The sequence below is a fragment of the Grampus griseus genome (genome assembly GCF_964374135.1).
Source record: "Grampus griseus genome assembly, chromosome: 6".
Lineage (NCBI taxonomy): Eukaryota > Metazoa > Chordata > Mammalia > Artiodactyla > Delphinidae > Grampus > Grampus griseus.
Window position 1 is genome coordinate 7426039 of NC_139000.1, and position 24476 is coordinate 7450514.

At 54.7% G+C, this 24476-nt stretch overlaps 1 protein-coding gene across 3 annotated transcripts; it reads right to left on the reverse strand.

Moving 5' to 3' along the window:
• Nucleotides 1-950: 950 nt before the first annotated feature.
• On the reverse strand, nt 951-17618 carry URM1 (ubiquitin related modifier 1). 3 transcript variants are annotated; one of them, XM_082656103.1, is made up of 5 exons: nt 17543-17618; nt 13426-13496; nt 5150-5231; nt 3588-3636; nt 951-1191 (listed from the first exon to the last, which is right to left on the reverse strand). In XM_082656103.1, exons 1-5 carry the CDS (start codon nt 17575-17577, stop codon nt 1180-1182), a joined length of 249 nt encoding a protein of 82 aa, XP_082512229.1. In that variant the 5' UTR covers nt 17578-17618; the 3' UTR covers nt 951-1179. The 3 variants fall into 3 exon arrangements, with proteins under 3 accessions (XP_082512229.1, XP_082512227.1, XP_082512228.1); XM_082656101.1 differs by lacking the exon at nt 951-1191 and adding an exon at nt 2128-2506; XM_082656102.1 differs by lacking the exon at nt 951-1191 and adding an exon at nt 2128-3222.
• Nucleotides 17619-24476: the final 6858 nt, after the last annotated feature.

The following is a 24476-nucleotide window of genomic DNA, read 5'->3' on the forward strand; positions in this document are numbered from 1 at the left end:
GGACCCCGGGCCGCGATCGAAGGAGACACGCGCCAGGAGCGACCGGGATCCCCACGCAGGGTCGGGATCCGCGTGCTTGCTCGTCCGCCTTACCGCGGAATGGGCCGCGACTGCCGAGCATCTGCGAGGTCCGCGAATCTCCGGAGATCTGGTCCGGCGCTTTTAAGGAGCGAGGCGGAACCCCGCAGGAGACCGGGGCCCTGAACTCAGGGGCTTCGCCACTGATTGTCCAAACGCAATTCTTGTACGAGTCTGCGGCCAACCGAGAATTGTGGCTGGACATCTGTGGCTGAGCTCCGGGCACGACAGGGGCGGGAGCCGCAGGGACCGAGCTCAACGCGGGCGAGACTCCTCGGGGTGGCGGCTGGCTGGACCCAGCGCGAGGATCGCGGCCCTGGCCAGGCGCGCGAAGGAGGGACACCGGTCCCTGTCACCAGCGCCGCCATCCTCCTCCCCTCGTCGTCATCCTCGTTCTCCTCCTCCTCTGCGGGTGACCAGTCCTGGCTGGCGGGGTCCTCCAAGCGATAGCGTCGTTTTTCCCTTTTTCAAATTTCGGCCGGGAACGAAGCTGGCACGCCGCGGTGAGGCCCAAATGTGGTCCGGGGAGCTCGCCCTCGGCCCGAGCCGCAGAAAGTCCGGGACGAAAGAAGATGCCGGCGGACTGCGCTTGCTAACTCGTTTTGAATTGATTCTAACCCATCCTCCCCCACCAGTATCCCCTAAGCAAGCCTAAACCGACCCCTAAATCCCAAATAAACCGACCCCTCCCGCCAGCCCCTCCAGACCGACCCATGGGCTGAGTCTCCTCCAGCCGCGGCTGGAGTGGGAGAAGCGTCGGGAATGATGCGCTCATTGCCCCAGCGGGGCAATCGCCTCGGCTTTGGAAATAGAACTTGGACAAACGAATTCTTTTCATTAAAGACAAATTTTTGGAGATAGTGGGGCTTATTTATTTATTTCCTCAAAAGTGGGCTCAGGAGTTGCGGGGTGGGGGGGCAGTTGGGTGTCACCGGGTCTGAGCCCAGGTCATCTATCCCTGACCCCTTTCACGCCCAAGCTGAAAATGACCCAAAATGCTTGGAGTGTGGCCCTGGCCAATTTCAGCCGTGATGCTGGCATCCCTCGTTTCGGTGGAGAACCTGGCTTCCCCAGCACGTCCTCCTGCCCTGCTCCTCAGCATTAACTGGCACGCTGTGGAGGAAGGGATATCCCGTTTTCATCCCTCCTCTCCCCAGTGCAGGCAGGAAAGGATTCCTCTCGCCCAGTTCCCAGGACTTGGAATCCTGCGGGGGTGGATCCAGGGGCACTCCGAAGCTCAGCGGGGCTGGAGGCAGGAAGGCACTTCCAGGTTACAAGAACCGGGACAGGTGGATCCTTCAAGTGAGGCTGTCCCTTACCCTGTTCCCTAACATGCAGACCCCGACCTCAGCACCTAGTGCGGGCTGGTCATACAGCCTCTCCCTAGACAGCACCTGCACCGTAACCTCAACATGGCCACTCCCACACACACACACATACCCAGGGGGCCTCCACCTGCAGCAGTGCTGGAGAGCAGCTCACCAGCCCGGGGTCGTCTGCCCACAAAGCCTTGAGAATGATGTGCACACACCACCGCCAACACTGTTAGGACAACCATTTGGCACTTTCGTCTCCAGAGTGAGAGAAATTCCACCTTAAATTATTAACATTTAATGGAAAGCAAAGTTTGGGGGCGGGATGATGTTAATGCCCTAATTTTTTTTTTTTTTTTTTGAGGTCTCCCTCCAGCAAACAAAGCTTTTCCTCCAGGTCATGGGAAGTGGGGCTCTGCAGTCTTATCTATGCCTCCTCCGTCCTGAGGCCGCTGGCTGCAGCTGGTGGGACAAAGCCTGGCCTCGGACAGACGGGTAGGGAAGTATCTCGGGACGCAGGCTGGTCAGCACAGACTGGCTCTGCCACCCCTTCTCCAGATGGCCCGTCCTATCACCCTTTCTCGGAGTCTGGATAGTCTGGCTTGCAACCCCTGCTCTCTTCTCGGGTGAAGGGAAGTTCTGAAAGCCCTAGGCTGAAGACAGAGGTTGGACCAGAGACCACGGCTGGGGGAAATGTGGGGTGCCACCGGTTTCTAAGGACGAAGTTCCAGGCAAGGCCAGTAAACAACCTAGTCTTTTATTTGCCCAAGGCCAGCTGTTGCAGGCACTGAGGCCCCAAGACTTCCAGAAGGAATGGAGGGAGGAGGGGTGAACCATCCTGCCTACCAGGTGCTGCCTGCCCCCATCCTGCTTCCTGCAGGAGGAGAGAGAGATCAAGTGTACATTTGTGCCATCAAGTATCTCCGCAGTTTTCAGATACTATAAAAATTCAGTTGTTGTTGAGGAGGAAACTGAGGCACATTGACCCCCCCCCAAGCCTCTATCTGCCAGTCCAAGGTTTAGCCGACACCCTCCTTCTCTCCCCGCTCAGCAGAATGAGCTGCACACTGGCAGCCTCTTGCCGGGAGGAGCGTCTCAGGAGCCCATCTGGTGGCCTGTGTGGGGGGAGGCCAGCCAGGGTCAAGCACTGTGGGTGGGGGAGCAGGAGGAAGGGTGCGGCTGGAAGAGCAGCTGCTGTGGGGGGGGCAGCACTGAATAGGGGACCCCAGCTGGGGCTCCACAATGATATCAGTGGGGGACAGGCAGAGCCCTCTGCTGTCCAGATGGGGAAACTGAGGCGGAGACCCCTCCAATCTTTGAGAAGGGAGGGGCCTGCCATCAGCTATTCAGGTTCATTCATCTTCCCCCAGGAAGGCACCACGGCCCAGGAGCTGGAGTGCCTCGTCAGCGGCCACTCAGTGTTTCGACTGAGACACAGGAGTAGAGAGCTGCCGGGTCACCTGGCCGCACAGACCCCTCCACTCCTGACAAACTGAGGGGCACCCTCCCCCACCTCAGCTGCTGGGAGAGGGAGTGCCGGGCTCGGGCGCCTGCCCGCCTGCCTGCCTTCCCCTGCTCACGTGCCTGAGAAAGGCTCATTTTTAGCACCTGGCCTCTTTTCCCTGCCTGGAGGGAGCTCAGGGGACAGAGTAGGGAAGAAAGCAGCCAAGGGAGACAGGGAGATCTGGAAGCAGGGCCCAAGGGGATGTCTGATTGTTCTGTTCTCCCCACCCCAAGGGGGCCCAGGCACAGAGAAGGGCCCTTAGCCGCCGTGCAGCGTGGATATGAAGAGGATGCTGTCCTGGTCCTGAAGCTGGTAGTCCAGCTCACCCTGGTCCAGAAGAGAAATAAGAAGACCGTCAAGGGCACTTTTCCAGTTTCTCCCCAGGTGTTGAGAGGGAAAGAGGGGGAGCCTGGCTGCTCTGGGAGAAAAAGATAGGATCTACCAGAAAAAAACGGGTACCCTATACATTAACTACTAGCAAATCTCCAGGGTGGAGGAGAGCTCATCACTTCCCCCAGCTACCCATTCCTTCCTCACTTGGGATGGGAGACTCAAGCAGCCTCAGTCTGGAGGCCAGATCGGGACAGAGGATTACGCAGACACCCTATTTGCGTCTCAGGAGAGGCCCAAGGCTTTCCTACCAAAGCAGTGAGGGGAGTGGTTGAGGGAGGGCTGTCCCCCGAGGTACTGACCAGCAGTTCCCAGTCGGCATCGTTAATCAGCACCAGAATCCCTGGCCGCCTGTGGGAAAGATGGTGGTGAGTAGCAGGGCGTGAAGGGCGGGAGCTGGCTGGGGCAGGGGCAGAGGCTTAGACATTTGGGCCGCAGGAGTGTGGTGGGAGCCTTTTCTCTCGAGGGTCCCCATTAAAGTTCTCCCAGGGAGTGGAGGCGATAGGAAAGTCTGAGGGCCAGATGCAACACAGGTGCAAATTCCCCTGCCACCTCCCAGACCTCAGGCAGGTCATTTTGTTGCCATGAGCATCAGTTTCTTCATCTGAAAACAGGGTAAATCACAGTGCCTTCCTCACGAGCTCTGCGGGAGGATGAAGTGGGATGATGCGTGTGAGGTGCTTGCTTGCCAGGGTCTAGCATGGGAACCACTGGTAGCAGCCTATCTTTCCAGGGGTCTAACCTCACTGTCCTAGGCCTCCCGCATGCGCGTCCTGGAGAGGAGGCTACCTTGGCTTTTCTGAATCAGGGAAACCTGCTAGTGGCCCCAAGCCCCTGAAGGCCTGAGAGCAGCCCTGCCTGGAGTAAGGCAGGGCAGGCCGATATTTGGACAGGTACCTTAGCCTAGTTCCTGCTGGCAATGACCCAAAGAGCATTGCTGTCCTCGGGGGTGACCTCCACGACTGTTGGACCATGACCTGAGCCACAGGCTGGATGGCAGCCCTAGCCCCCAGGGCCTACTGGTGAACCTCTGCTTCGAGGCAGATGAACAAGTCCCACAAATGCCCTGGCCACTTCTGTGACATATCAGGCTGGCCTTGTTGTAGGAGTATAGTGACTTCATGGCACATGGAATCTGGATCTTTTCCTAGGAGGCTAAGCTGGGCCTGGGACAGATACAGAAGCTTTGGGCTGGGCTAGGGGTGTCCCCAGCGAGCATGAATGTGCATGTGTGCGCACACACATGCAGTGACTCCCTGTAATCCTAGACCTGCACTGTCCAGCCCGGTATTTACGAGCCACATTTAAATTTAAATTCCATTTAAGTAACACTGAACACTTAGTTCCTCAGTCACACTAGCCACATTTCAAGGGTTCAATATCCTCACGTGCCTAGCAGCTACCGTACTGGACAGCACAGATAGAAAACATTTCTATCATCACAGAAAGTTCCATGGGAGAACACTGTCCTAGGTTGTCAAGCGATGAGAGAGACCTTGGGTAGCATCTTTTCCTCAGTAATGTCTGTATGGAGAAAGTGGCTGAGGCCCAGAGAAGTGAAGTAACTTGCCCAAGGTTCCACAGCAAGTTTGTGGCAAGCAGAAGGTGGAATCTAAGTTTTTTGATAAATTTACCAGTCTCCTGACCCAGGTTTTGAAAAAAATCCCCAACAGTCCAATGTGGTAACAAGAAAACTGAAAATAAACTTCAACAGAGCTGGACAGAGGCAGCCTTTTCCTTGGAGGGCTAAGAGGAGGATAAAGGGAGAACAGGACCCAGAGAAGGTTGTGCTTGAACCAAGGACAGGGGCTCAAACCTCCTTCCCTTCACCTGCCCTCCTCAGAGAAGGGAGAAAGGGACTCACACGCTGTCTCCCCGGATGAACAACTCCGGCCGCTCTTTTAGCAAGTTCTTCTTGATCCAGACAAGGAGGTTCCGGATGTCCCCTGGAGAAGAAGGCACAAAACAAACTAATGTCAAATCCAAATGATTCCTGGTCCTCAGGGCCTTGCCTGGACCAGGAGGAAGTGAATATGGGGCTGAGAGGGCCTCTTTTAGACCGGGCTGTCATGGCCCCTGAACTAGTGGATTCCCAAGGTGAGGAAATGGACCTGGAGAGGTCTTCAGAGAAAAGGGGCATCTGGCACTGCTGAAAGCTTGAAGAAGAGGCAATGGGGATGCAAGGCAGACAGCAAGAGGAATGGTCACGTCTGAAAGGGTTGAGAGACAGACCTCCACCCACTAGCCCTTGAAGATGGTCTGAAACTGCCATGGGTAGGCTTCTGGGAGAGCCCCTCCACCTTTATCTCCCCAGCCAGTCCCAGATGGGGAGCATTCGGCTTTGCTCTTGGAAGGTCTGCATATATTTCCCTTTGTCAGGGAAGAAAAACAATTGCTGAGCCGATAACATCATTTAATTTCCTCTGACAGAAGGAGAGAAGGATCCTTCACCAGCCGGAGACGCTGACAAATCACTGCCCCTCTACTCCCCCTTCACAGAGCCCTCCAGGCCAGGGGCGGCCACCCTGAAGAGGCGAGAGGTTCAGGGTCGAAAGGGCCTCTCCTGCTCAGCTGGACACTGCGATCTGCCTGTGGTTCTGGGACAGCCACCAAGCTCGGTACGTCACCTGGAGGCTCAGAGCCCCCTGTCTCCCAGGCCTTCTCTCCTTCTCTGGGAGCCAGGTCCCAGGCCACAGCACACTGAAACCTGGCTCTATCATCTCCTCGAAGGCTATGGCTCTCAACGATCTACGGCTCAAACAGAGCATCCCTGAGGCTGCAAGAGTAGCCTTCTCAGAGACTAGCTGAGATGACAGCTAGTCTCTGAGAAGCCAGCAGAGGGCTGGAGGTTAGCCATCCCCATCCCGAGTCAACGTCTCAGAGGGGTCTCTGTCCTAGGTCCGTGCCTGAGACAAAGCTCAGGGACTAAGCTGGAGAAGGGTCCAAGCAGTGCCTTGGTTTCCCTAACTGGAGGTGGACTCCTGGCACGCAGGCGAGGGAAAGGCTGCCAATTAAGGAGAGGCCCAGCGCGTGTCACACACAGCACCAGCCTTGGGCAGGGTTTTATGGCACTCAGGCAGGCTGCACCCTGGATGGACTGGTTCACTCTGCTCTGTGCCAGCTTCCCTGGATCGTACGCCAGTAGAGCACAGGGCCATGGGCAAAGTGTCCACAGACTGAGACTGCGCCTTTCAATTTTAACTCCTATTTTTAAACAAAGCAGATGGGAGTCTTCACGGTCCCTGGAGTGGGCAGGGGACAGGGAGTGTTGCCTCCAACTAGCTGCAGTCCATTTAGACTCCTGGCTGGGTTCCTCCCAGAGGCCTGGGTTTCAGAGGTTTCCCCTTGGCCTCCATCTTGGCACTGTCTGGTGGGCCGCCAGCCCATATATCTTGTGGCCGCTCGATAGAGCCGCCGGGGCCTGACACATCCATCAACCAGCCCCGGCAGGCGGGGTTGTGCCTGTGTGCGCAGAGGCACTGAGGGACTGGGCAGTGCCTGGCGTGAGGGCCACCAGCTGCACCTCCACAGCCCCCACTGGCCTGTTCAGAACCAGGACCCAGTTGGGTGGCAGCCCTGGCTCCCTCCGAGAGGGGATTTCTGCTCCACTCTCGTAGGCTGGGGATGGTGGGGAGGACTAATGGTCATGTCGGGGTCATCCAAGTGATGGCACCATCGTGGAGGCCCCAAGGGGTGGGCTTGGGGGGAGTCTGCTGTGGGTGCTGGCTCATTTATCATGATGCTTCTCTTTGCTGAGGTCATTCCCTCCCTCCTCTGCGCCCCCCAGGCCTGCCCACATTCTTGATAGCCTGTTACCATGGTGAGGCCACCGCATCACCACCCGTATTGTTCCCCCATGCCTGGATTTGGGGGTGGGGAGAGGTGGAACTCCCAACTCCCTTCGCAGGCTGCAAGGGCCACTCCGCCTAGCCTGAAACACACCCCCAGGGACATCGTGCTAGGCTTGCCGAGGCCCAGACAATATGCAAATAGCCTCCAAGCCAGATGGTCAGCTTCCAAAGGCGCCCAGGGGAGGAGGAAGGGTTAAGCAGAGTCAGGGGCTGGTGGCTCCGGGATGGCTCTGGGGAATCTCACTTGCACCTTCCCCCTCTGTGTCCTCCTGCCTTCCCATTGCTACCGATGGTGGCTTACCTCATGGGATCCCATGAAATTACTCACAAGACAAATATTTACTGAGCAGCTACTACGTGCCAGGTGCCAGGGAGACGGCGGAGAGTAAGGCGGACACAGAGCCTACCCTCATGGAGCTAAGAGGCCAGCAGGGGAGACAGACATTACTTAATTAGTCGTGACAAATGCCCTCTCCTTCGTGTGGGATCAGGAAGGGCTCCCCTGAGGATATTAACACTGAAGCTGAGGCCTGAAGGATGAGAAGAGTGGGATGCGGGAGTGTGCCAGACAGAAGGAAGAACGTATGGGAAGACCTGAGGCAGGTTGGAGTTGGCAGGTTCAAGGTAATAGAACAGAGAAGGCCAGAAGATCAGCCTGAGACAAGGCCAGAGAGCTAGCAAGGGCTGGACTATGCAGGGCATGTGTGGGCCTTGAGAAGGGGCTGCTTGGGAAGAGGCCTCTCCCTCCTCGGGAGCCCCAGGGGTATTTCCTGAGTGTGAGCCCCAGCATGCAGCAGGGAATCTCTCACACAAAACGCCCCTGAGATGTTTACTGAGCACACGGACAACTGTGGGCGGAGCGGGGGAGGAGGACTGGTTAAGAATGGGACTCGGCCCTGGGTCTGAGTTCGACTCCATCACTTCCTAGTTATATGACCTTGGGCAAGGGATTCTCTTGAGCGTCCTTCTTTGTCAATTGGGAACTGTAAGAATGCCTCATGGTGTTGTTGTGAGGCTCAAATAAGATGGCCCACATAGAGCTCTTGGCACTGTGCCTGGCACAGCGGTGCTGTAATTCTTCTACGAGCCAGAGGAAGAACCGCACCCTCTAATCTCTCTTGCTGCCCTGAGCTTCCACATGCTCTGCCCAGGGGCCTGGCACCTCGAGGACACGCTTAGGAAGCTCTGGAGGGTGCGGTACAGTGAACTATTGAACAGACACTGCTGGGACTGGCTGGGGTTTTCTGTGGGATCCACTACCTTTCTATCAGACCTGGAGAGGGAATGAGAGAATGGGGGCATTGGGAGAGTGGCGAGGGGGCCCCAAGCACCGGCCTTCCCTCCACTTTAGATTTTCAAACTCCTAAGATGCTCCCTGGACAACCCAGGTGGAAGGAATCACACTCTGAGGGCAGGCAGCCCAGGGCAGGGAGATGAGCACCCCAGTGTAAGGTTTCCAGTGCAGGAAGCCTTGGGACCTGGCCTGCCTACTGGGGGAAGAGCAAGTGATGGGAGCTACTGCTCCCATGGCAGAGGGGTTAAGAGCTCGGGTTCTGGAGCCGGAAGGCCCTGGGCCGTGCACTAGATGGCCCTGGGTGGGATATCACTTGACCTAAGTCTCAGGGTTATCCTCTAACAAATGGGGATAATAATCCAAACTCCTAATGCCAGCAGCAGGCCCAGCAGTGTCAAACAGACCAGACAAATGCACATTTGCCCACAGTGACTCAGGATTGCTTATCCTGTGGGCTGCCAGAACCTTCTCCTAAAGGCTGCTGGGAAAGGGGTACCACACATGCCCCTCTTAGCACCTACAAAGGGTCCCACCAGAATCCTGTGCCCCAGTGGATTTGTCCTTGTCTGGGGACAATAGCCACCCACTGTGGCAGGGCCCCCGTGGTGTCCTAGCTCTCTGGTCTCATCTGATATTGCATCCCGGCTGCGGTGGACCCTCATCCAGCCTCTTCTTGAAGGCCTCCGGGGAGAGCTTTTCTCCCAACCAGAAATCTGGCTTCCTGTCCCTCCCACCCACCGAGCCTGGCTAGTCCTGGGGACCACGCCAACAAATGTGGCTCCGCTTCCCCACACCATGCACACTTGGGAGAGACGGATCCCCTACGTCTTCTCTTCCACAGGTTAAGCCGCTCCTGTCCCCACCAAGTCCACCAGGCTCCAGGACAGGGCTCTTCTGGGAGCCTACCCCAGGCCTTAGTTGAAAGGGGAGAAGAAAGAGCTGGGATGGGGGGAGTAAAAGACAAGAGAGGGTAGAGGGAACATCAGAGGGTCCATTTACAAGTGAATGGGGGTAAGAATGGAGCAGTTTGTGGGCTAAACTGGCCTCAGAAGGAGGTTTACAGATGTGCGTGGGGACGCTCCTCATTGTTTAATTAAGCAGAAAGTGGATCTTTTCAAAAGCAATTTTGCACAGGGACTGAGAGTGGTTGGGGGGAGAGGAGGGTGGTGGGGAGGGGATCAGCAAACAGGCCCCAGAGCAGAGAAAGGAACAGCTGGCCCCAGAGAGGCTGTGAAATGCATGCTAAGCAGTTTAAAGCGCCTGGGAGCTCTCTAGCCGACCCTGCCTCCCGCGCCAGCCCCCCCTTTAATACAATGGCAGGGCAGAGAGGCAGGGAAAGGTGAGGCAGACGAGTCTCTTCCTGGGGGCCAAGGCAGGTAATGCCCACACTGGGACGGCCGAGGTTTTGGGTTTGCTTCAGGCCACTGACCAACCATGGGCTGCGAGCCTTGTGTTGAAGGGATCCTTGAGGCACAAAAGCCAGCTCTCGGTGGCCAGTGCCCAAAGCTGGTGGGTGCCTCCCAACCCTGGCCACTCAAGGCCTATTCCATGGAGGTGGCAGTTAAGGACCCACCCCCCTTTCCCCTGCACACACAACTGCTCATTGGATCAGTGCACCCTGTTTCCCAGAACCATATACTTAGAACTGGAAGCAACTTTTCCAACTGCAGATGTCAAACAGATAACCAGCTCACTCCAGACGAAATCCAGCCCAACTTCCCATTTTACAGGTGGAAAAAAAGAGGCCTGCAGAAATAACTAATTTGCCATCACGCGCTGCCAGGGCTCCTCTCTTGCGATCTCACCCACTTTGGCCTTGCCCAGCCTCTTCTCCCAAGTTGGCTGGGTTGGAAGCTCTCCCCTGGCCCAGGACCCAGGGCCCTGTTTAGTCTCCTTGTTTGTGAGCCTTGTCACAATCCATGATCTTATGGCTGCTATTTTCTCTGCTGGAGTCTCCAAGACCTGCTTGGCCAAGTGGCAGCCCCTGGGCTGGGAAGGCTGCCAGATGGCAGATCTGGGCACGGGCTTGGGGGAAAGAGTGTTACTTTCCCAGTGGCACCAGGCCCCTGCCCTCCTGTTGGGTTCCGTGTGCCAGGGTGAGGCCTGGTAGCTGCCAACCAGCTCTGCGGCTGTGATGTGACTTACACCTCTGGGCACAGAAGGGCAAACATGGAAGCCAGAGGTAGAGATCCACAGCCAAGGGTCCAAAACTGAGCACATGGGCCATTTCCGCTTGCCGCTCCTGCTTCCCTTTCTTTATTCCAGAGTGGGAAGGATAGGCCCCCACCTGCCCCCTAAGCAGTAGACGGGGGATCCAAAACCTGGGTCTCAGCCCAGCCTCCCTACTTGAGTAACTCTGGACAGGTCACTCTCTTTCTCTCTCTCTGTGAGGTTTGGTTTCCTTGTCGATAGGTAATATATACTGGGCTCATTATGAAAATTGAAATAAGTAGCTGTTGGAGGCATGAGAGAAAGTGTAAAAACTGGAAAATACACTGCACGTTTGAGATGTTATGTGATTCAGGGAACCTCTCGGGATAAATGGTAATGGGTTGGGGCTTCCCTGGTGGCGCAGTGCTTGAGAGTCCGCCTGCCGATGCAGGGGACACTGGTTCATGCCTCGGTCTGGGAGGATCCCACATACCGCAGAGCGGCTGGGCCCGTGAGCCATGGCCGCTGAGCCTGCGCGTCCGGAGCCTGTGCCCCGCAACGGGAGAGGCCACAACAGTGAGAGGCCCACGTACAGCACACACACACACACACAAAAAAGGTAATGGGTTAGTGGTAACATGCAAGGACGGCGGCGACCCTGACATCTGCTTCTGAACCCCAGCTCTGCCATTTATATAACAGCATGACCTGGGGTAAGACTTTTGACATCTCTGGGTTTGGGTTTCCACTTTTTAAAATGGGAATAATAATGATAGCTACCACCTAAGAATTTGTGACAATTATTGGTACAACCAGCTGCGGCTTTGCCTACCATGCCACACTCAGCCTGTGCCCCTTACAACACTGGCCTTCCTTCAGGTCCTTGACCACCCCAAGGCCTTCTGCCCAGGGGCTTCACAAGTGCCATCCTCTGTACTTGGAGTGGGCCCCCTGCATCTCTACTCTCCCTCCAATTTATTAGGGTGGCTTCTTTCCGTTCCTCAGGACTTAGCCTCAAGGTCACCTCTGTAAAGAGGCCTTCCCTTACCACCCTGTTGTCTCATTCAAAGCACCCTTTTGTTCTCCTCATGCCAGTGTTGACCACTTGTTCAGTTACGCGTTTGCGTGTTTACTTCTTCACTGCCTGGCTCCACTTCCATTACTCTGTAAGTTCCATTAGGGCAAGAACCATATCTGTTTTGCTTACGACCAAATACCCAGCAACTAGTACAGTGCCTGGCACAAAGGAGACATTCAAAAACACGTGTGCCAATTACAGGAAAGAATAAAGTACTTACTTCCATGCCTGGCACTTGGTGCCAATGAATGAATGAAAGGGGCTGGAATGATTAAACTCGGGGACTTGCATGCCAAGCAAAAGCAGGGGGAAATAAATAATAACTTGTGATGTTTTAATAACTTTCCAGATAAGTCTTTATGGCTGAATCTTTGAGAGGCTTCTGAGAGCCCCTTGTTCTCTACCAAGGCTGCATAGCCATCTGTCAAACTAAGAAACCATTGCCTTTATCATCTTGGGTCTTCCCCCACCAGGGACACAATCCCACAGTCTTGACATTTAACCCCAGCCTAATGCCGACACCCAGCTCCAGGGGGCAGTGCCCTCTGTCCCTTAGTGAGTGTCCCCTGGCCTCTGAATGTGGCACACAAACCCGCCCTATGCCATTGCTCTCCAACCCAGGGGAGGGTCAGAAACAGCCTTGGTAGCCAGTGAATCTGGGCAGTAACTGTCTGACTCTTGGCAGATGCACATCCAGCCCCAGAAGACTCCTGTCAAACCTCACCTGACCATTTTCTACTGCTCACCTCCAGGAACCTCATTCCCCTGCCTCCTCATAGAACTGATTTCATCTTCTTCCCAGAAGTATCTCAGCCCTCGGTGAGACGGGCTCTCGTCCCTGAACATTCTGCTCTTGCTAGGATCCACTGCTAGGGCTGCAGAGCACCTCCGCAGTTGTATGTCCAGCCCCTGCCTCTAGGTTACACTGCTATTTATCCAGCTGGACCTCTGGAAATCAACTCCTTACTCCCTCCCCCTGTCTGAAGGCAGGGTCTGTCTCCCCAGTGCCTGGTACATGGTCTGCAGCATGGGAGGTGCTCAGTGCACATTCGCTAAAGAAAGGTGAACAGGTGTTTGAATGAACACATGGAAATACCCCCGTCTCCCTTAGTCAACCTCCCTCCTCTAACCTCCTTTCTGGCTGAATGCTTTTCTTCTCATCCAAATCCTGTTCCCACCACGTAAGCCCATCTGCATTGTTCCATTCTTGACGAAGGTTACCTCCTTCATGAGGACATCTCTCTGTTGCCGTCCAGTGCATGGTACAGCTGGCTGACACCTTCTAGCAACCCTGAGAGATAGGGATTACCATCCCCACTTCACAGATAAGAACACTAAAGCTCAGAAAAGTGAGGTGACTGGCCTAAGGGGCTAAGGGGATTCAAACTCAAGCCTGTCCAGGGAGTTCCCTGATGGCCTAGTGGTTAGGATTCCGGGTTTTCACTGCCATGGTCTGCATTCAATCGCTGGTTGGGGAACTGAGATCCCACAAGCTGCGTGGCGCGGCCAAAAAAAACCAAACCAAAACAAACTCAAGTCTGTCTGAATACAGAACCCGCGCTCGTAAGGACTAAGCTAGGCCATCTCCTCCCTACAAAGCTGGCTGATTGCGGAGAGGATGCGGGGACAACTTGGAAATCTCTCTTCCTTCCTCCTCACTGGCCAGGGAAATTCTACCCATTCTCACTTGAACAGGGCTGAGTGACCCTGTGGAGCAGCTCCTGCCCAGTGACCCCCAGAGAGGGGCTCAGAAAGCCCATACTCACAGGGTTCCTCCTGTCCAGGCAAGGTGACCTGATGCTTCTTCACACCGTCAAACAGGAGCTCCGCACCGCCTCTGCAAAGGAGGGCCAGAGAAAGAGCTGGGTGAGCTCCTGCAAACGCCTCAGAGACTGAAAACTGAGGAGGAGGGTGGCTCCAGAGGCCCAAGAGATGCAGAGCCCAAGGTTCAGGAACACCCTGGGTACCAGTGATCAAGTCTCAAATGTGGCTTCCTGATGTGGTAAAGCAGGAGAGAAACAATTTTTATTAATATTTAAGTATCCAAATTTGCAGATTCTTGTTTTTATTCCTCTGCCTTAGCGCACAGGGGCAGAGCACAGGCTTTGGAGTTGTGGGCCCTAAGATGGAGACCAGGCTCTACCTGCACCTGACGGCGAGGCCCTGGGCACGTGACTTCATCTTCTGAAGCCTTAGTCTTTCCACCTGCAAAAATGCTGAGAAGCTACCACGTGGCACACTAGAGACCCTGCGTATCTAGAGGTTTCCTTTGGCTTGGCGATGCTTTGAAATTTCCCAGCCTGTGCCCCACGCCCACCCCCGCTGCTGGCCTGGTGGGCGCACCACAGTGCTGGAGGGTAAGAGACCCCACTGGGCTTAGCAATAACCCTGCCATTTGCTACAACATTCTTCCTCTCATTTCATCTTCAGGGAATCCCAGGGAAGGCAGGAGGGAGGCCGGTATTATTAACTCCAACCAGTGGAGAAGCAGACTGGGGCCAGAAATGACTTGTCCAAGGCCAGACAGGCAGTGGCTGAACTAGGATTTGAATTCTAACTGGTTTCTCCCAGAAACAACCAAGACTCCCCCAAAGGTCAGGAAGCCCCTTGAGGGCAGAGTCTGGTTCACTTCTGTGTGCCAACACCTGGCCAAGGGAAGACTGGGACAGCAGAGATGCTCAAAGCCAAGTGCAGAAGCCAGGGCTCAGGATGCAGACACTTGGGCTCTTTCAGTGCCCCACACTGCTCCTCCCCCTGGGTCTCTCCATTCCCGTCTCAGACTTCACATGGATCTTAACTGAGAAGGCCTTAACAGACTTTTGACGGATGTGATGCCTCCCACCCCACCACCCTTCCCCAATTTCAGAGAACAGAGATGTCCTGAGACAGTCCACTGGGAGGCAAAGGCAAGGCAAGCATTGTCATGGGGGAAACATGGGGCGACTGTCATCCAAACAAGGTCATGCTTTGTTGATGCAGAAATGTGGAGGGGGAGAGGAGGCCCATCTGTGGTCGTGCACAGGGCCATTTCAGCTGCAAGCCCGCACAGAGCGTCCATTTATCCCCTTCCAAGAGCCTCGTTCTCTCCTGGGTGGGGGCTGGCACATGGAGCAGCTGGGGTGGGGGAGGGTGACAGGCAAGGGGCGACAGGAGTTGGGGGTCAGAGGAGTGGGAACTGGAAGCATGGGGATCCAGGCAAACAACTCAGATTGGCCAAACCTGGTGGTGCCAGGCTCAGAGGCCAGGGCTGTTTTTCCCTTCACAAGCGGATAAAGAACCAGTCTGGCTCAGAGAGTGACCTGTCACTGCTGGGTTCACTAGCCCTCGAGGGAGGGGTTGACATTTTTGTTGTCAGCACATCTGGAGGGGAGGAAGGTGCATGCCCAGCTTCTAGAGTGATTCAGGGAGGCAGGAGGGGCCTGTTTTGGTCCCAGAAGAGAACCAAAGCCAGACTCTTATGTTCTAGAGGATTTCCTATTCAAACGCAATTAAGGCATTACAACCTAAGATACCTGTCTTTCCTCTGCTCCCCAGTACTCGGTGGGAGGTGTCTGTTGGTACCAGTGACTGGTACAGACATTCCCAATATGACCTTCACTTTTTCTAGTTTATCTTCATCTTTTTACCTTATATATTTGTATTTATTTCCCCTCCACCTGCTGGCCTGGTACACAGCAGGCACTCAATAAATATCTGATGAATGAATGAAAATGCCCATTTCCCTCACTTCTTCTCTGACTTCAATGGCATTCCCTCCCTTTGCCAATACCTCCCAGACTAAAAGAGGAGGAAAAGGGAGAAGAAGAGGGCATCTCACATCTGTACTACATACTCTGCATCCTCTGTGACCTGAGAAAATGCTCTGTTCAGGAGGCAAGATGAGGACGGCAGAACTGGTCAAGGACAAGAGGGAGAAAGGTGGGCGAGGTCTTCTAGAGCGTCTATCAGAGCTGGTGGGGCTGAGGGGACCATATCTGCTCAGAGGAAAGAGGCAAAGGCCTAACCCAGACTCTTCAAGGATTGGGGTGGAACTGAGGGACACAAGGGAGAGAATGATGGGCAAGGCAGCTTCTTTGCAAACCTACTTAGGTTCAGAATAAAGGATGAGGGAAGTCTGCTAAGAGACGTAGGAAATGAAAGAAAGGCCGGGGCAAAAACATGCATTGAGACAGAGACCAAGAGGGAAGGAATCTGGGCTTGGCATACATATTGGGCATTCTTGCTTCCCGAGAAGCTGCAGTTCTCAGGGGACACTGGGGTGGTGGGTGAAGGGAACGCTGTCTTGCCTTGCCAGGGTTCACTACTGCTCTTGGGGGTAAGGGAGGCTGAGAGATGCTCAAACCAGAAAACGGGTGCTCAAGCTAGTCTGTAAGCTCTGGAGGGCAAAGACCATATCTTCCTCATATGACTTCCCCACTGCTGCCAGCACAGAACCTAGCAAACAGAAGACATTTCTGAGGAACAAACACCATGTCTGACTCAGTGAGCATGACAGGTAAGCCGGCTGTAGATAAGTCTTAACACTGGCAATCTGCAGCTTCTCCCTCTTCAGCTCTGCTGAGGCCTGTCAAAGCGGCAGGGATCCTCCTAGAACCCCCAGGCTATGGGGGTGGGCATAGCCGGGCAAAGGGTCAGAAAAGCAATATAGTCAGGAGGCCAGACAAACATAGTTCTAATTGGACCCGTGGGGCCAGACAATATCATCAATTAAAATGCAGTTAACATTCATGAGACTACCCCCTTGCAAGGGCCAGAAACGCTGAACGCTGGAGGGCACGGACAAAGTTCTATTTATCTTTGTATCCTCTGTGCCTGGCTCACCGCCTGGCACATGGTAGGCACTCAATAAATGACTGGTGAATGGGCTATGCAATGAAGGAAAAACATGAAAGAAACTGGGGGCATCCAATGGAAGGAAAGGCATCTACGGGCAGAGGTTTTAGATTCCCATCCCGGACTTTTCCTTTCACATAAGCCTTGTCTTGTTTATCTTCACACACAAAGACAAATCTAGTCCCAGCTTTTCCATGGGACTCTGGAAATTATATCACCCATCTCCTAGGGTCTCAGCTTCTTTGCCTTCTAACCTCTGCAGTTTCTCTCAGCTCCGAAATCAGATGAAAAACCTTCTGTTTGTAGGAGGCAGAAGATAGTGGCTTGAGGAGACTTCCTCCCTCCTCTGTTTCTTCAGTTATTGGTGTGTGTGCCCCAATCCTGCACTTTTCATCCTGTGCATACTGTACTGTCATCAGGGTTAGTCTCCTCCACTGTGCTACTACCTTACTTAGCCCCGCACCGCCCCCTGACTCAGGAGCTGCAGGAGGCACTCAGTAATATGACTGGTGAGTAGCAGGTTTACTGAATGTACTGAAAGGGGTTCAGGTCTGTTCAACACCCCCAAATCTTGGGAAAGGGAGGAAAGGAATCTCGTCTTGGCCACACACCCCACGAGAAACAAGGCTCCAAGAACCGTGTAAACGGAAATTGCTGCCAGAAGAAAGAAATCAGGGGCTGGAGGTGCTCCTTCGCGATCCGAGGAACTCAGATACCAGACACACGGGCCTGCTCCAAAACGGGGCTGACAACGAAGGTAGAGAGGCCGCCCGCTAACCATCAAGCCTTTTGAGTCCAGCAGGGCTCAGGGTACGGAGGAGTGCCCAGACCGCACCTCCACGCCCCGGCGTGCGCCTCTATTCCCGGACATACGGCCTCGTGGCCCAGGCGGACCGAACCTCTCAAGCTCTCCGAGGCGGGTGCCGTAGCTCAAGGAAGTCGCCGGGAGCCTCGGCGATTCGGTCGTGACAGGCCCCAAGGCAGAGGGAGGGGAGTTCCGAGCCCAACGACTTCATTCCATCCCCACGGCGCCCCAGCTCTGTGACTCACCCGAACTCCACCTGCACTGACAAGGGCGCTGCCATGTTGAGGAAGCCGCGCTCACAGGAAACTCTCTTCAACTTCCGACGCTACTGCCTCGTTTCCGGTTGCTGCGGACGGAAGAGGCGGTGCCAGGGAAACGCTCCTGCTCAGCTATTGGAGGGAGGCCTGGAGCAGGGAGCTGAGCCTGGAGGATAATGGGCCCGGTTGAGGGCGTTTGAGTTGGTCCTTTTGTGAAGTTTAGGGATGGGGCTCCAACAACCAGGGCGGGCAGCGACTGGCATGAGCCGCAGCTAAGCGGAGGAGAGCTTTGGCATCTTGGTGCTGAGACTGTGAGCCACGTTACAGTTTATCTTGCACTAGTTACCAGTTCTCTTCAGTCCGCACACCGCTTGGACGAGCCCGTCCACTCGTCTTGAATTATAAGTGACCCCCAAGTCTTTATTTCCGGCCCAGAAATCTCTCTCCTGAGCCATCGACTAGCAATCCAACCGCCCTGTCGATTTGGATTGCTCTCATTCAACAGATATTTATTGTACGTCCTCCATGTGCCTGGCATTTTGGTTGGTGCTAATGGATGCGGGGGTGAACGGGATAGGCAAGGTTCCTGCCCTTAGGGCACTCACAGTCTAGTGGGGGAAACTAATCAAATAAACATACGAGTCATGCTAATAAATGTAAAATCTCAAACTGAAAAATGATCTGGAATTGTAAGAGCTTCAAAATGCAAATGGACTGGACTGGACTTGGGCTGAGCGCTAAAGCCTGAGTAGAGCTAACTAGGTGAATGTGAGGGGAGAAAAACCTCTGGGAGCATTCCAGCGAGAACAGACCGTGCAAAGACTCTGGGTGGGAGAACGTGCTGGAACACCAAGAGAAGGTGGAAATTGGGGAACAGAGGGCCTGGTAAGAGATGAGGCTAGAAAGGTGGGCAGGGGCCAAATCATGCCTTGCGAGCCAGGTAAGAATTTCAGTCTCTATTCTAAAAGCAACGGTAGACCTTGGAAGGATTTTGGGTGGGGCGTGTGTGTGTGTGTGTGTGTGTGTGTGTGTGTGTGTGTGTGTGTGTGTGTGTGTGTGTGTGTGTGTGTGTGTGTGTGTGTGTGTGTGTGTGTGACATTATTAGAACTGTGTTTTAAAATATCCTTCCAAAAAAAATAAATAAAAAATAAAATAAAATAAAATCTCCTTCCTGGGACTTCCCTAGTGGTCCAGTGGTTAAGACTCTGTGCTACCACTACAGGGGGCGCGGTTTCAATCCCTGGTCGGGGAATTAAGATCCTGCATACTGTGAGGCGTGGCATATAAATAAATACATACATACATAAACATATTAAAAAATATTCGGGCTTCCCTGGTGGCGCAGTGGTTAAGAATCTGCCTGTCAACGCAGGGGACATGGGTTCGAGCCCTGGTCTGAGATCCCACATGTGTCAGAGCAACTAAGCCCGTGCGCCACAACTACTGAGCCCATGCGCCACAACTACTGAAGCCTGCGCACCTAGAGCCCATGCTCCACAACAAGAGAAGCCACTGCAGTGAGAAGCCCACGCACCGCAATGAACAGTAGCCCCCGCTCACCACAACTAGAGAAAGCCCGCTCGCAGCAACGAAAATAAACGAACAAATAAATAAATAAATGTATTTAAAAAAAAAAAACCCTTCCTGGCTGCAGTGTGGAGAACGTTTGAGGGGAACAGGGAAAGAGACAGGGAGACCACTGCAGCCTGTTACAAAAGCCCAGGGCACAAAAGGGGTGAAGTGGATCTCCCAGGGCATCTAAACCACACTTCCAAAATCGAACCAAGCATTAGTAGAGAAGGTGGGGTAGCCTGGTGGTTAAGGGTGGATATAAGGATGTAGTCATCACTAAGAGCTGGGAGTTCAACTGCCGGCTTTACATCCAGGTCCCACCACTTCCTACTGTGTCTTTGGTTAAGTCCCTAACGTCTTTGTGTCTCAGTTTCCTCATCTGTAAAATGAAGACAGTAACAGCCCCCATAGGGTTGCAGTCAGAACTAAGTGAGTTCTTGGCACAGTGCCTCGCATCCTAAAACGGGCTCCCCCTGTTCCCCATCTCAAGGATACCACTGCCATCCACGGAAACACCCCAGCAAGACACCTTGGGCATTGTTCTTAATTCTCTTCCACACCCAGACAGTCACCACATTTGGACTCGTCTCCTTGCTAAGCTGATTTTGCAACCCCACGTTCTTCCGTTCTTCCACCACTGCCACCCCCATCACCTCTCACCTGCACCTACTTCTCTGGCCTGCCTGCCTCCCACTCCCTCCCTCTGGCCTTGGCTTCCTTGTATAATTCGACTCCACAGACATCCCTGAGCACCTTCCGTGTATCAGGCACGGTTCCAGGTCACTGGCAAAATGAGGGCAAATGAGACAGCCCTGGTCCTCGAAAAGCACAGAAGAATCCTGTGGTAAATGGAAAGGCCCCAGTGGAAACTGTGAAACTCAGTCTCCCCAATCTGTAAAGAAGGTTTTGGGGCCAAATGATCTCTTAAGGTCTTTTCAGCAAAAATATTCTAGGGAATTCCCTGGCGGTCCAGTGGTTAGGAGTCTGCACTTTCACTGCGAAGGGCCTGGGTTCGATCCCTGGTTGGAGAACTAAGATCCCACAAGCAGCACAGTGAGGTATTAAAACACACACACACACACACACACACACACACACACGCACACACACATATTCTAAGATATTTCCACCGGCTCCTCCAAGGGCTGAGCTCTAGAAACCTTGCCTGATTCATCCTAGAGCCTTAGCTCATAATAAAGAGCTTCATACATTGTAGAGATCTGGTAGGTGCTTGCTGAATGAGTTAATGAATGAATGCATGAGCAAACACATATCAATCCCCTGCTCAAAGCCATTTAATGTCTTCTCTTTGCTGACAAGGTAAAGGCCTCTGACTTTAGCCCACCTCTATGAGTTGAATATCCTCTAACCCTGTGAGCCGCTGCCTTCTGAGGCTGGAATGGGAAAGCTAAGGAGCTTTTGAAAAGCTTCATCCATTTGACAAACATTCATTGAGCACCTATTAAGTGCCAGGTCCAATGCTGGTGCTGGGAACACAATGGTGAACAAAACCAAGGGGTCCCTGCCTTCCTAGGGCTGACGTTTTGGAAAAGACACAGATGTGAAAATAGACGACACAGTGCAATCAGTAGCATGAAGGGGGAACACGGGGGCCTGTGGGAGCTGGAGGAGGGCCCTGTCCAGCCCTGGGGTTAGGCAAGCCTTCCCAGAGGAAGTCACATCGAAGCCCAAGTCCCAAGGGATTGTGGGAGGTGGAGGTGGGCAGGAGAGGGCATGTAGGGAGGCCAGAGGAGTGGGAACCCTTCCCACATTTCAACAGGCAGGGGGGCCTCCAGCTTCTCCTGGCAAAGCCCCAGAGACTGGGAGCTCACTTCTCGGTAAGTCAGCCCACTCTGAATGCCTGGCTCTCATTCTTAGAAAGTCCTTTCTCCTGACCCCAAGCCTACCCTACTCAACCTCCTAATTAGTAACAATAACAGTTTAACATGTTATACTCATTCAGCGAGTACTGACCCCCACTCTGCCTCTGCCAGGAGCTTCGCATGCATGACCTGATTGATGCCTCACAGGGGCTACTATTAGCGCCATTTTTCAAATGTGAAAACTGAGGCTGAGAACCGGTGACTTGTTCACGGACCCCTACATGTCAGGCCTCGACCCCAGGTTGTTGCGCCTTCAGGATCCCTGACCCTCGCTGCGTCCTGTTGGGCTTGGCTCACCCAAATGCCTTCCCCTGGGATCCACGCAGAAGAGGGGCTTGGGCCCCAACCCTGTCCCTCCAGCAGGCCGGCTAGCCGGGTGTTGGTCTCCATCCCCTCTGAAGCTCCTAGGGAGACAATGGCGGGGTCTGCAGGGGAGACGAGGGCGCGGGGGCCCCCCTGCCCGCTGCCCTTTGTCTCCCCGCCTGCTCCCCTCATGCGCCCCGGGAGGCTGGGAGGCGCCTCTTGCAGGCTTCCACCTCCCATTCTTGTGCTAATTGGGTGTCAAGCTGAGATCAGTGAGAAAGAAATCCTCCCCGGCTCGGGTTAAACTGCCGCCAAAGATGAGGGCTGAGCCCAGAATATCATTAGGCCGGGAGGAAGCAGGGCCCCCTCCTCCAGGGGAGGGCTGGCCACGCATTCAGGCCCCTTTGAAAGTCACTCGGTCGCCCCTTCCCTTGCCGCCAGCGCCTCAATAGGCCCCTCAGAGGTATTTAACCTTCTTCCCAGGGATTGAAAGTGATACACCAAGCACTGGCCTGGACAGCCACTCGCCTGTCTAAGGGTGGTAGGACCTCTGGGACGCTCAAGGCAGGCCCCTTCCAGCCTCCCCGGCCCAGCCTGCAGATGGGAACACTGAGGCTCTGGGAAGGGGGCTTGCATCCCAGCACTGCTATTCACAGGCCCTGTGGTCTGTGGAGAGACTTAGCTTCTCTGAGCCTCAGATTCCTCATCTGTGGAGTGCGGGTAAAAATTGTAGCTGCTCTGTGTGACGGATTTAATGAAATAACGCACATCAAGTGCTTGGCCTCACGTCCTGCACATAGGAAGTGCTCCACACGTGGTGGCTGTCAGCAAGTCGAAGGCAATGGGTTTGGCCTGATACAAGGATTTCCTAGCTGAGCCCCCAGTCCTCAAGTGTGCAAGAAACGCCCACAAAGGATTCACTCTGCATACCTGGCCTCAACTCTCCCCCCAGTCCCACCGCTGCAGCCTCACTGCCCTTCTTTCATCTGCCCTGCTCGCCCTTCCCTGCCCTTCACCTCCAGGCCTTTATGTTTTGTGGCTCCTTCTGTCTGGGCCATTCTTCCCTCTCCTATTCTTGGATGACTCTTCCGTGAAAAGCCTCTGTGACCATGAAACGCGACTTCCTCACCTCCCCCACACGCCGACCAGGGCTCTGGGTTAGGGTGCAGCTAAGCACACACCCTTTGCTTCTTGACTGGCTAGGACCTTCTCCTCTGCCCCAGATAGTGGGCTCCCTGAGGGCAGATCTGACCATGCCCCGCCCCCCTGCACAGAGTAGGGCTTTAGCATCTGCTCAGTCGATGTACTTACACAGTGCTTTGTAAACTGTGAAGTGCTATGTAAATGTCAGGAAATGCCCAGTAAACAGTAGCTATCCTTAACTTCACAAGCAGGTATTGAGCACCGACTGCAGGCCCGGGGGGTGGGGGTGGGGGGGTGGGGGGTGGCGGGGGATGACTCACACAGCCATGGTTTGGGATGACCAAAGGCAGACAGGAGAGCTGCAAGGCCCAGGGGCCCACCAGCCCCGTCCCTTCATGGAGGGGCTGGGGGCGGGTGCTGGTGCAGAAGTGGGAAACGGGCCTAGTCTGGGGTCTTAACACCTCAACACTGCTCCTTTTTTCTTTTAACTACCACGTACTGCACAGCTATCAGCATCAGACCCCGTGCTGAGAGATTTCCAAGCACGATCTCATTACACGTTCACAATCGTCCCGAGGTAGGGATTCCTAGACCACCATTTATGGGAGAGGAAACTGAGGCCTAGCCTGGCAAATGGACTTGAACTCAGGCCTGACCGGCTCCTCAGCAGGAGCTTTTAACCACCACTCCTTACTGCCTCTGGGTGACTGTGTTCAACCAGGGGAAAGGAACAGGGACCACTGGGGGGCTCCTTCCCGTCGGAGAGCAGTCATTGCTGCGGGTTAAAGACACAAAGCTTCACTGTCAGCCAAGTCCAGCCCCTTGGGAGCCTGATCAAAGGCCCACCACAGAGTCCTCTGGGATGAGTACCGCTGGGGGTGAAGTGGGGACTTGCACTCCCTCCTTCCAGCTTCCCTTGGCTGAGCGCCAAAGGCTGGACTGGATTCTACAGGACCCGTGCGCCCTCTGCTGGTCACACTAGGGCACTGCAGCCATGCCTGCCACTCCCAAACCCCACCCGCATCAGCCTCGCTCTCCAGGGGCCAACTCCAGCGCTGCCTCCCTCTTCTCCCAAGAGTGGCACCAGACTCCACTATCTTTCAAAGGTCACTCCCCCAGGAGGCACCCCAGATTTCTCACCCTGGTCACCCACCACCCAGTCAGCTGCTGGCCTGGGGTGTGGCTCACAGTTGGCTCCACAAGCATGCGTGGAATGGAAGCTCATCTGGCTTTCCTGTTGCCTTCTGCACCAAGGAGCAGCGGGAAGGGCAAGGGGCTGGGGCTGGCATTCCAGTCCCCACTACTTGCTGTGTGACCTCAGTCAAGTGACAGACGGTGCTGAGGGTTAAATAGTGAAGATGACGCCCTGGGGCACACACGCTGCCTGCTGCCCTGGCTTGGGGTGGACCCCCTTTCCATTGGGCTGTGCACATTTCCAGCCTGCGTGCGACTCCAGGGGCTGGGCCCTAGGGGACAGCTGGCCCTCCGCTGGCACTGCTGACAGCTCTGCAAACACTGTTCCAGGAAGCTTTCCTAGACTCTACCCAGCCGGTCAGGCAGCCCTGCTCTGCCTTGCACAGCCCCCCTGCCAAACCCCCTGGGAAAATGCACCCCTGGCAGAAGGAACAGCATGGGCAAGGGTCTGGAGATGGGACCCTGTGCTGGGTTAGGGTTTCCTCCCTCAACGGCTCTGAACAGCCCTTTCCTCATACTGGCTCCCTTTAGCTCTCTGAATCCTAGCTGATCATTCCCTTGTCACAGAGACAACAAAGTCACTTGCCCAACGCGCAAGCTCGTGACACAGCTGGTTTAGACTCTCAAGATCATGCTGTTAAAACACCCTGCCAGGCTCAGGTGGGAACTGCCCCCCATCTAAGATAACCTGCTATATCCCTCAGTCCAAATGAACGGATGAATGGAGGAGTGAATGGGGCAGAAGCTGGGGCCTGAGCAGGATGGGGTGAGCTCAGGTGGCATCACACGGGCAGGGGGAGGAAGGCAGAGTTTATTGGCCCCTGAGC